General features: G+C 41.6%; 2 protein-coding genes across 6 annotated transcripts; both read left to right on the top strand.

Moving 5' to 3' along the window:
• The first annotated feature begins 79 nt into the window (after positions 1 to 79).
• LOC109517969 (hepatocyte cell adhesion molecule-like) lies at positions 80 to 3980 on the top strand. 4 transcript variants are annotated; one of them, XM_019873530.1, is made up of 8 exons: positions 80 to 252; positions 440 to 598; positions 1983 to 2324; positions 2680 to 2961; positions 3155 to 3248; positions 3319 to 3385; positions 3581 to 3658; positions 3726 to 3980. In XM_019873530.1, exons 2-8 carry the CDS (start codon positions 514 to 516, stop codon positions 3855 to 3857), a joined length of 1080 nt encoding a protein of 359 aa, XP_019729089.1. In that variant the 5' UTR covers positions 80 to 252; positions 440 to 513; the 3' UTR covers positions 3858 to 3980. The 4 variants fall into 4 exon arrangements, 3 of the variants coding, with proteins under 3 accessions (XP_019729089.1, XP_019729091.1, XP_019729090.1); XR_002168634.1 differs by lacking the exon at positions 80 to 252 and adding an exon at positions 3484 to 3494 and having other exon boundaries at positions 372 to 598; positions 3319 to 3386; positions 3585 to 3658; positions 3726 to 3842; XM_019873532.1 differs by lacking the exon at positions 80 to 252 and having other exon boundaries at positions 374 to 598; positions 3319 to 3386; positions 3585 to 3658.
• Positions 3981 to 4874: 894 nt separating this feature from the next.
• On the top strand, positions 4875 to 9890 carry tmem120aa (transmembrane protein 120Aa). Of its 2 annotated transcripts, XM_019873417.1 has the most exons (12): positions 4876 to 5084; positions 5829 to 5947; positions 6049 to 6180; positions 6385 to 6444; positions 6530 to 6625; positions 6763 to 6852; positions 7155 to 7220; positions 7306 to 7367; positions 7453 to 7545; positions 7870 to 7934; positions 8518 to 8586; positions 8668 to 9890. In XM_019873417.1, exons 1-12 carry the CDS (start codon positions 5007 to 5009, stop codon positions 8779 to 8781), a joined length of 1044 nt encoding a protein of 347 aa, XP_019728976.1. In that variant the 5' UTR covers positions 4876 to 5006; the 3' UTR covers positions 8782 to 9890. The 2 variants fall into 2 exon arrangements, with proteins under 2 accessions (XP_019728977.1, XP_019728976.1); XM_019873418.1 differs by lacking the exon at positions 6385 to 6444 and having other exon boundaries at positions 4875 to 5084; positions 6620 to 6625.
• The last annotated feature ends 1224 nt before the right edge of the window (positions 9891 to 11114 follow it).

Here is an 11114-nt window from a genome sequence, read left to right as displayed (position 1 = left end):
TGGTTGTTGGTATGGCATGCCGCCCCCCCCTCCCATGCCCCTCAAGAAGACATGTGTGCCTCTCGAAGATGCGCATCTGGCGTCACGCGTGGGCACTTGCAGTCTTTAGTTGAGTGACTTGTGTGTGCATGGGGGGCTTTGGAGTTGAGCTCCGGTCGGGGTTTGTACGCCTTTCGAACGCCGATTTTGCAAGGGCGGCGTTCGTCCGACGCGCGTCCAGCTGACGTCGTACGGCGTGACGTCATCAACACGGTCTCAGAGCTCATTTAAATTAACCACGAAGCCATCTCGTTTGTGTCTTATGCAGAGCTGAATTCTTTCTCGTGTTTTACATAATTATGAATTGTTGCATTGATATACCCTAAAGTATGACATAAAATTGTTTTTCTTCATTATTAACGCATTTAACCCATTACAAAAATTTTTAACTGATTTATAGTAGATTAAAAAGGCGTTGTGACGTCATATCCTGAAGCGGTAGGTGGCAAACTGAGCCGGAAAGTCAATGTGAAGATGACGACGATGGCAGAGACTGACTCCAGAGTCAAAATAAACCCATGGATTCTATTTCTGTCCTGTCTGGATTTCTTTCACACAGGTTAGTCATATTTTTGTTGTGCATCTTAACTTGAAACTTGAAAAAGTTTGATGCAACTTTAGGCTGTTTGACATCCAATAGGATAAACCAAAACTGAATATTGTTGTTTTGTTGTGCCTGATCAGAAGAAAAAACTGCTGTGGGCAATTAGTAATGAACACTATGAAACTTATAATTGCATGATATATCCACGAGTAACATAAGTTCTTCATTCAACTTAGTTTTTAGATCATCTCAGTGAGAATGATCTAAACCCGAATTTTGATGTCATTATATGTTTTGGATTGTGGTTCTGTTTTATTTGTCATTAGTTGTCTTCATGTAAAATAATATGCCATATAGGACAAAAGCATTGAAGTTAAATGCATCAGAATTTATGTATGATATTAGTTACAATACAACAAAATATAATGGAGTTATGTAATAGGATAATAGAAAGTAATATAGATAGCGCTTTTTACTTCAACAAATTTAAAATCATACAGAATATATCAAAACACAGATTCATACTTAACGCAAGAAAAAAAATGCAAATCCAAATAGATAAGAAACAAAACATAAAAAATCAACAAAATCTACTCTCACTGGAATACCTGCCCAAACTTGTTTTAGCTGCTATAATATTAAGCATTTGTTTTGAATTGTCTTGAATTTCATCATCAAGGTAGCCCGTATTCAGTGGCCAGTAGCCACATGTATGACGACTTGTTTGAAATGGGATTGTTTTAGGACAAGACCATCACTTAGTTTCACTCATCTATTTGTATGTGTGAGTGTGCGCTAGTCTATCCATTTTTGTGTCACATTAGCTTTTCTTGAGGGGATGTTTTTTTCTGCCAGTTTGTGTGCGTGTGTGTGTGTGTGTGTGTGTGTGTGTGTGTGTGTGTGTGTGTGTGTGTGTGTGTGTGTGTGTGCGCGCGTGTGCGTGCGGGTGCGTGCGGGTGCGTATGTCCGGCCTTCACTCACTGCCCAGCCATTGTTGCAAGCTGCACAGTCACTGAGCGGCTCTGTTTCTACACAGCTAGAATAGCATAGCCGAGCCTGGCAGCTGTATAGCTGTCAGTGCCTGCCAATAGGGAAACAATGGGCACTTTTATTTGCGGATGCTGGCCCATGCATCCTACAGACTTTGACTTGAGGTTACCATGGCAGCGCGGAGCTGCTCTGCAAAGCAGCAGTGGTGGTGGTGTTCAATGCAAAGTCTCAAGTAGGCTCCCATTTTATTTTAAAGAAGACATAGTGAACCCCCACCTATTACCAACACACTTCAATCATTGCCCCAGTTTGCGTACAACAATAAAATGTAAATTTTCCGGAATATGTCCTCTTCAATTGTTCTGTCATTCACTATTAAAGCCCGCTCAGAATGCCTCCGTCTCTGCAGGTGTGGTGCTAGCAGTGAACATGACGCTTCCCAGCTCTCTCATCCGAGGCACGCTAGGAGGTGAGGCCCTCCTCTCGGTTGACTACGTCAGCTTCAGCGCCGACCTGCCCGTCATCAAGTGGCAGCTGCGCCGAGAAAAGTTGTCCACCGTCGTGCAGTCCATCGGAACCGACATCGTGGGGACCCTGAGGCCAGAGTACCGGGACCGTATTCTGATTTTCCAGAACGGATCCCTGCTCATGCACAACTTGAGGTTTTCGGACGAGGGGACCTATGACGTGGAGATCTCCATCACGGATGATACATTCACAGGCGAGGGCAGTGTCACGCTCACCGTGGATGGTAGGAGGTCCGCTGTCATGAAGTAGTTGTACTTTGCAAAGTTAATGTAACATTCTGAAGGTGGAATCTCGTAGAAGATGGTCATAAAATTAGTATTATATTTAACCACAGCTCTCTAATAACTAATGTGTGTGTGCACACACCTACACACACATCCATCCATTTTCTGATCCGCTTATCCTCACAAAGGTGGCAGGGCATGCTGGAGCCTATCCCAGCAAGCAGTAGGCGGGAGACCGGTTGCCAGTCAATCGCAGGGCACACACAGACGAACAACCATCCGCCCTCAGCTGGGATAGTCTCCAGCATGTCCACAACCATTGTGATATAAACATATAGAACTTGTCCTTTCCAGAGCCCTTGTCCAGTGCCTACATCCACATGGAATCATCATCAGTGCTGGAGCGCAGCGAAAACGTGGTCCTCAACTGCTCTCATGAGGCAGGCACTCGGGCCACGTACAAGTGGATGAAAGGCGGCAAAGCGCTGGGCAACGACAGCAGGCTGCAGCTGTCACTTGACCACAAGCTCCTCACCATCACTCGCATCACCATGGCGGACGACGACGTCTACAGCTGCGTGGTGGAAAACCCTGTCAGCGCTGTGACCAGCTTTCCCATCAGATTGAGTGTCTACAGTGAGTAAAAACTATTCTGGGTTTTTATTGGTGTCTCATGAAGGATAAAGAATATGACTGTCAGTGTTGTTATGTACTGTATATCCTTTTTCAACGTGTGGGATAATAAAGCTTTATAACATCCTGACAAATAGTGAAATTAATTGATAAAAACAGTTAATCACACAGCCCTATGGTTCTTGTACCCAAATAGAAAGAAGTTCTATCTATATCATCCTCTCCACTGGTGGCATCTTCCTACTAATCACCTTGGTAACAGTGTGCGCCTGCTGGACACCATCCAAAAAGTATGTTAAAAAAAAAATCCAAAACATGATTGAAATCAAGGTTGCAATGCAAACATTATCTGTTTTATAGGTCGAAGAGGCCAACAAGAAAGTCTTTCTCCAGGTTTTATAACCAACGCACACCAACTTGTCAGACAGGTATGAAATTATCATGTGAAAATATGCATATTTTTAATTTAATTATGCTGAGTCAGATATTTGACTTTTTGGTTGTATGTGCACTTGGGATGGAAAGTATGCAACAAGGTCGTCCTGTCTTTTTTTATTTTCTTTCCATTCGCCCACATTTGAAATAAAATCAGATTATTTTAAAATCTGTTTTTTTTCCTACCGTAGCTGATGATGCTTCAGATCTGACACAGTGCAATGGGAAGAACACGGAGACCTCACTTTACATCCCGCAGCAAAAGGTAAATAATTGAAAATGTCAAGTGATTGTTTGGTTGACTCGGAATTCAACCATTCCCTTTTTCGCAGGATCTTTCCCCAGGTGACTATTCTATCAACAGCATTGGATCTGCTTTGGAACCAGAGCATCCTCCCAGCTACACGAATTACGTTGATTCTCTGACGCGGGCTACTGCCCACTCCAACCAACTCAAAGTATAGCTGAACGATGGAGGATATGTCAGAAGAAATCCTGCATGGATTGGGACTCAAAAAAGTCTTGTGTACACTTCTTCCTTCCTTGAGAAGCGTTGTTTGTTCGTATCAAAAGATGCAATCAGATGAAAAAAAACACAGGAAAACATGCAACTGGAAGTCACACTTCTCATCTCATGTGGTAGTAAATGTGTTTCTTATTTTACGGTTATGTTCTACAAATGGGTCCTCCACAAGGCAAGTTAAACATGAAAATGTTTGTTATAGATTACAGCAATGCATTTTGTTTGGACATATTGTACATTCAGTTCCGAGTGATTTATTTCAATGTAATGTTTCCTGACATTTTTCTTGTAGATGGGGAAAAAAGCTATTTTCCCGAAACGCCTTTTTCTTCTAGAATAAACGTTTTCCTCAAAAATATTTTACTTAACTTTATTTTTGTAATATTACTAATGCTCCCTTGTAGATAATAAACTGTTGTTGATATGCAAAATACAGTGTTTATTTCACTTTTATTTCACTACGTCTTCGAGCTAAAATATAAAAACGTATTTTCTTAATGTGTCTGTAATGTCAAAACTATTCTTTTTTTTTTTTTTTTTTTGCTTCAAAATATTTTACTCTTGATAACGAAACATGACTTTGATCCAACGTACGTAGACACGAGTTGTTTGGCTAACATAAATTAGGCCGGCTCGTGTTTCACGTGATCATTACTCAATCCTTGACGTCACTCACGAGACGAATTTGACAGTCTGTAAAGTGAGCTTTAATTTTTACAACAAACGGACGTTATTCCATTTTAGTATTTATTATTATTATTTTTTTTTTTTTTGTTCTCGACGTGTTCGACTATACTGTAGACAATGGAGTAGAACTATTTCTTACAGGCATTAGCATAATGGTACTAATAACTACGTTATTAGCTATTTTTAGGTTCTAAAATGAGATAAAGTAGAATTAACAAAAATATTAGATTATATTTATTTTGAAAGCCAATACCGGAAATCATACTTTTTTTTTGGAATGAATTACTTGACAACAGGCAGCAACTGTTGCTCACTTTGACAACTACAGTACTGGACGTCCCCCTCCCTCTCTCTCCTTCACCAGTGGCCGCTCGTCCATTACTTTCCTTCAGTCGGAGCCGAAATGTTGTTCAGTCCGACCGGCGTGTCGGAGTGTTTTCGCGAGTGGGGAGATTTAGAGAAGGACTATCAACAAATTCAGGTGAGTTCTTTTCACCGTCTGTCAGTTGTACGCTTTGTACTGTACTTAGACGTCCACAGAGGGAGCTCGGGGGTTAGCTAGGAGGCGGTGCCGTGTTCCTTGTGTTTGAACATCACCCTGTTTTTCTTCAATAACCGCTTGTGCCTTTAGGCTACATGTTAAGTAGGAATACACACAACACATAAAAACATACAAGAGCTCAAATGGCCGTCCAAGTTTGAACAAACCCACAGTTGACACGTTAATGTAGCTAGCTATTCGCTACATTTTAAACAGATCGAATTAAACACTTAACCCTAAAATAGTGCCAAAAGGCCACTAAAAGCAAATTAGTGCTTGATGTCAAGGAAGTATTGTTGAAGTGATGCAGATATTGAACGTCTAAACCCGTTTCATGTCAGGGTGGAGCTACATTTAGCCTGAAATCGCAAGTCTTCACCACACATGCATGCATGAGCATATTTTTCTCAAAATCAAATAATCTGTAAACCATTTATTTGGAATGGCATTGTCGTAGGACGAGTTTGAAATTATATTTAAGTATTTGGGGATCATAGTCTATGGTATACTGTATTCACGGTTATTAATATAAACACAAATCAATGTAGGAAGTGTCATCTGAAAATATCTTATTGTGACCTGTTACTCAATTGCAATCCCCCCCGCCCCAGAACAAGTGGTATAGAAAATGGCCGGTTGAAAGTTTGCCTTTACAAAGGCAATAATGCTCCGTTAACGCTTCAGGACACACATCGGCTGTACAGAGTTAAGCTCGAGGAAGTCACCAAATTGCAGAACAGCTGCACATCCGCCATCTCACGTCATCGGAAGAAGCTGAAAGAGCTCTTGTCATCGCTTGAACAGTAGGCTTGTCACCTTTCTTTAGCACCTGAACACACCAACATGTCAGCACGCAATGCAACAAAGTGTTGTGGGGTCCTACAAAGCTCTTTCCTACTTTTAGATGCAAAGTCAACCACCTAGAGCAAAAGTTAAGTCTGGAGCAAGTGGACTCCATCGCCGACATCCAGGTGGAAATTGGCGAGCGAGCTGATGCCTTTTCTGAGATGGAAGCCTTTCTGCCAAAGAAAAACGGGTTTGATTTCCCTTCATTATATATTATTTGATAAATGATAGCAAATCGATGTTTTCTATTGAAATTAGTGGAAATGCAATCAATCCGTTCGAGCCCCATGAAAAAACTTCCTCAACATTTTTGTACATGTGGCGATCAAGATAACACTGCAGTACCTATTAAGTCGCTTGATTGAATTACCGTTTTTTTTTTTTCCCCTTTCAGGCTATACCTCACTCTTGTTTTAGGAAATGTCAACGTTACACTCCTCAATAAGCAGTCAAAGTAAGTTCCTTGCATCCACCTGTTGTCACGCGATCCGTCTTACAGCACACATCCTGACGTCCTCAATCTCTCCCCTGCTTTACAGATTTGCCTACAAGGACGAATATGAGAAATTTAAGCTTATCCTCACTGTCATCCTCTTCCTCTTTTCCTTCACGTGTCGCTTTTTATTCAGCTACAGGTAAGTCATACAGCGGTGCCTTTTGTTGTGCTGCTCATTTTGTAATCCAAAGTGTAAAACTAATTCAACCAGTGTTTGGTTTAGCAACAGCTCCAACTTCATTTTTGTTTGTTTTTTTTTTTTTCTTCTTCTCCCAGAGCATTGGACGCCCTTTTCAACTTCCTCCTGGTGTGGTACTACTGCACGCTCACCATTCGTGAGAGTATTCTCATCAATAACGGCTCCAGGTGCATGATTGGATAAAATGCAAGCGTTCTTTGCAATATGCCACCCAGAGATAGGACAAATATTTCGATTCACGTTCACAACATCACTGAGTGTCCATCAAGTGAACCTGATTCCATTGAGTGGTACAGGTTATAGGTCATAGTCCGTGTGGAAAAGTTTTGAAATGATTTAACGTGCCTCTTATTAATCTCCCAATAAATTTCAGCTGTTCTAATAGGGTTTTATCTTCATTTATCTCAGTCTCATGTTTTTTGTATCGCAAAAAACAGCCGTTCCCAGCCTTGCTGTCATCTGCTTTCAGGATACGAGGCTGGTGGGTGTTCCATCACTACGTGTCGACCTTCCTTTCAGGAGTCATGCTCACATGGTGAGTCCTTGCTCAGTTCTCTTCTCTCAAGTCAACCCCCCCCCCCCCCCCGTCCACCTCATAACATTTTTGTCTCTGCGCACAGGCCCGAGGGGACTCTTTACCAAATGTTTCGGAACCAGTTCCTCTCCTACTGCTTGTACCAAAGTAAACCAGCACACACCATTAACTACTTGACTTGGACCTTCAGACTACACTTGTGTGTGTGATTGGTTTTCTCTCCACTCTGTAGGTTTTGTCCAGTTTTTACAGTATTACTACCAGAGCGGCTGCTTGTACAGACTCCGAGCCCTCGGAGAACGACACAACATGGATCTCACCGTTGGTTAGTTTCACATATTTGCACCCAATTCTGATTCAGAGTAAGCGGATTTTGAGTATCTGCTGATACCGCCTCCCCATCCAATATCTCGGCACATGCATTCAGAAGAGCAAACAGTCTCAGCTGTATTTTTATTATTTTAGTTTATTTAAATAAAAGTAATTGGTGATTCAAACAACGTAAACAACGTCCAATCTTTAATGCAATTCCTAAATGTAATGATCCTATCTTAAATAAACTGAACTCTGCTGCACTTTGTGCAGTAACAAAATATGATTCTTTTTTTCCCCCCTTGGTTTATGTTTCTTCTTTTTTGTGTTTCTTCAGAGGGTTTCCAGTCATGGATGTGGAGGGGACTCACCTTCCTGCTGCCATTCTTGTTCTTTGGTCAAGTGAGTTGAATTTCCACAGCTCTCTTAAAGGAATTGACACATGCGGCACAGTGGTGCCTTAATTCATTCTGTGACCATCCTTTTAATGCATCTCAAATCGTAACTCGCCATTGAGGTTTACAGAAATGTCATTAATCTTTTTGGAATGTTTTGTAATGAAGATATCGCTTTTTAATATTTTACTTGATAACAGCAGTAATGACACATTTAAATGGAATGTAAAGAACATTTTTGCTACATTTTTGCTTGATGAAGTGAATGTTGTGCTGCTCCTTCTGACATGCGTGCCATGGCCAGAAGACCAGTATAATATAGATTTACAGATATACTTGAAAGAGACGGTCATACGTACTTATAAGAGGATAAAGAATATTTGTGTTGTTATAATGTCTATTTATGTTACTTCTCTAACACTGCAGCACTCATGCCATTCATTTGACCATCTATGGCATTTTCCATTTTTTGTTACCATTGAACTAAAGCAAAATTATGTGGCTGGTTCAAGTACTCTTTGTTCCACTAGCTTCTTTTTTCATTCATCCCGTTTAAATGAAAAACATAATGTTGTTCCTCGTCCTCACAGTTCTGGCAGCTGTACAATGGCGTCACACTTTTCAAGATGTTCCAGCTACCAGAGTGCAAAGAGTGGCAGGTGTGCAGCCTAATACGTTCACCTTCAAATGCAGTCGATTGAAATACATTTCAAAACAAAATTGTGCTTTTTGTGCTCAAGGTGGCGATGTGCTGCTGCTCTTACATGACTCTGTTTCTTGGCAACTTCTTCACCACGCTGGGGGTGGTCTACAACAAGTACATGATGAACCAAGACAAGCCCAAGACCTTGTAGGACTTCAGTGTTTGTACCTCCATTTTACTGTTACGCTTATCTGCTCTCCTTGCGTTGTCACTCAGTGAGTGGCGCTCATTGGTAGTGGGTTATAGGAGAATGTTACCCAAGTGTACTTACTGTAGATGTGATTCATCGGTACACGTCACAAAAGCATGTGCACAGTTCCGTGGGGAAAACATTGGTGTCATTTAGTATTTGCTGAATAAATGCACTCCTGTACAAAGGCAGCTTGCACTGAATTAAATACTATAGGGTGTTTTTGGTGCGCTGAAATTGGAGTTGAGAAAGGGCAGCACGGGACCCTGCTGTAGTTTGTAATAAAGTGCAGTGTACTAAAATGTCCAAAAGATGGCGCCATTGAGACACAGCTTCACAATTTGGCCTCATTGAAACACAATTGATCCAAATGTTTATTTTTTTGTTGTCATTAGGAGCACGACATAAAGATTAGCCAACCCCCCCCCCCCCAAAAAAAAAATGAAAACAACGAGTCATTTATTAAAATCAAACTCGTTTTCAATTGGAATGCTTTCCAATGCAGCTCTTTTTTCCCAAGCATTTGCCGGGGGCAAGTTTTTTTAACAAGTTGGGCACACATTCATATGTATAAGGTCACACTGGTGATATTCCTGTGCGGCTGCACAATACGTCCTCTGCTTTATGATTTAAACATTTTCTTGATGCAAAGACATGAAAGGAGGCGAGAAAAGAGGCGCCATAAGATCACAGGCAAACCACAGCTGAAAGTTTAAAATGAAAAGCAGCTTTACGCCCAATTTGCTGCGGCGGAACTTCTGTAGAAGGAGAGGGGGGAAAAAAAGAAGAGCATGTGAATGTATGCGTGAGGGCTGGAGGGTGAGGTTGGTGGAGAGGATTCTCTTGTGCCAGTTTGGTCCTCTTTCATGTGCCTCATTAGAAGCTGGGAGGGGAACGAGGAGCCCAAGGACAAACTGTATGTAAGGGATGAGGAGGGGGGGGCACTGCCAAAATGGCTTCTTTTGCCTCAGGATTGTTCACCTTAATTTTTTTTAAACAATCCAATATGTAGGTCAATATGCTAAGCTATTATTTACTCCGTGGAAAATAAACATTACACCACAGCTTCACTGGGCAAATGTTGTCATAGTTGCAAGTAAAGTGACTTTTAGTTGCTGCAAAAAGGCATTCGTGTGTATGGAACAATCACTCTTCCTCTTGTAGCAAAGCACTACTTTTGTCAAATTTAAGCTCCTCACTTAACTTCAGCATAGTTCCTGGCACTAATTTGTCTAAATGAAGTGCCTCAGCTAATTTTAACAAAGTTTTATGGTAAGCAGTATTTCTGTCGAAATTAAGTAACGTAAATCACTTCAGCCTAGGTCATTGTCACCCATATGCCACAAAATGGTGTCATGTGATTACCTCTAAATGAAGCACCTCAACTCACGACAGCATAGTTCCTTGACATCAAGAAAACTACTTCAGTACAGTAGCAGCAGTACCAGTTCGTCATCGTGTTTGGACTGAGGGACATTTCACAAAGCAGCAGCACCCTTACACACAAGAATTTTTTTTACAAACATGCCACAGGCCAGTATAAAAAGGGCCGGACCGGACCTTTTTCACACCTTTGCCTTCAAGCTAACTGGCCTCCCTGCTGGACACAGATAAAGAGCCGCTCCACTGGGGCCTGAGCAGCTCGTCCACCAGGGAGGCTTGTTATCTGCAGCGGGTCAGACACGCACTCATTTCCTCTGGGAGGTGATAAGCTTCTATCACAGGAATGATTAAAGGAGAAGAAGGAAGAAGTGAAGCCCAGAAGGGGACCGAGAGGAGTCTTTGATTAAGAAGAGGATCGTAAGCCGTGCGCTATGTGCACAAAAGTCTTCGGACACCCCACTTAATTCGAAATAAATCAAAGACGTATTGCACAGTTGTACGCTTCCAGCTTTTTGGGAACATCGTACTTGGATGAGACCCGGCGGAACTTGAAAAAGTAAAACACACACAAATGCTAATCATTTATGTATGTATGTGATGCATATTTGTTCGAGTGTTGCATCGTACCTTTTCCCCTAATTTTCTTCAAATGATGCCAATCAGAGGTGATTGGTGTCATAATTCATTCATCTATCTTATCTAAATGCTTGAGTCAAATGAGCCCCTCCAGAAAACAAGTGTTAATGCTATGAACGCCGTCGTAACTTCCCCTCTCTCATTAGCAAATGAAGTCCCACAGCAGCAGGCCATACTCGCAGTAATGTGAACGGTGAGCACAACACAATGAAATATCCATAATTAATAAGAAGATTGGGGGGGGGACCATGATTGCATCCACTTGTCTAATGAGA

Source organism: Hippocampus comes, unplaced genomic scaffold, assembly GCF_001891065.2.
Source record: "Hippocampus comes isolate QL1 unplaced genomic scaffold, H_comes_QL1_v1.1 scaffold59, whole genome shotgun sequence".
NCBI classification, from domain to species: domain Eukaryota; kingdom Metazoa; phylum Chordata; class Actinopteri; order Syngnathiformes; family Syngnathidae; genus Hippocampus; species Hippocampus comes.
The sequence above is the reverse complement of the archived record's forward strand: the minus strand, read 5'-3'. Positions and strand labels throughout refer to the sequence as shown.

What these genes read in the sequence shown, in the direction of transcription:
- tmem120aa (XM_019873417.1), top strand. Translation starts at nt 5,007, where the DNA reads ATGTTGTTCAGTCCGACCGGCGTGTCGGAGTGTTTTCGCGAGTGGGGA. An exon ending in CTCATCAATAACGGCTCCAG is followed by an intron (nt 6,853 to 7,154) that starts GTGCATGATTGG and finishes ATCTGCTTTCAG; the next exon opens with GATACGAGGCTGGTGGGTGT. An exon ending in CAACATGGATCTCACCGTTG is followed by an intron (nt 7,546 to 7,869) that starts GTTAGTTTCACA and finishes GTGTTTCTTCAG; the next exon opens with AGGGTTTCCAGTCATGGATG.
- LOC109517969 (XM_019873530.1), top strand. Translation starts at nt 514, where the DNA reads ATGACGACGATGGCAGAGACTGACTCCAGAGTCAAAATAAACCCATGG. An exon ending in CATCAGATTGAGTGTCTACA is followed by an intron (nt 2,962 to 3,154) that starts GTGAGTAAAAAC and finishes GTACCCAAATAG; the next exon opens with AAAGAAGTTCTATCTATATC. An exon ending in TTTACATCCCGCAGCAAAAG is followed by an intron (nt 3,659 to 3,725) that starts GTAAATAATTGA and finishes CCTTTTTCGCAG; the next exon opens with GATCTTTCCCCAGGTGACTA.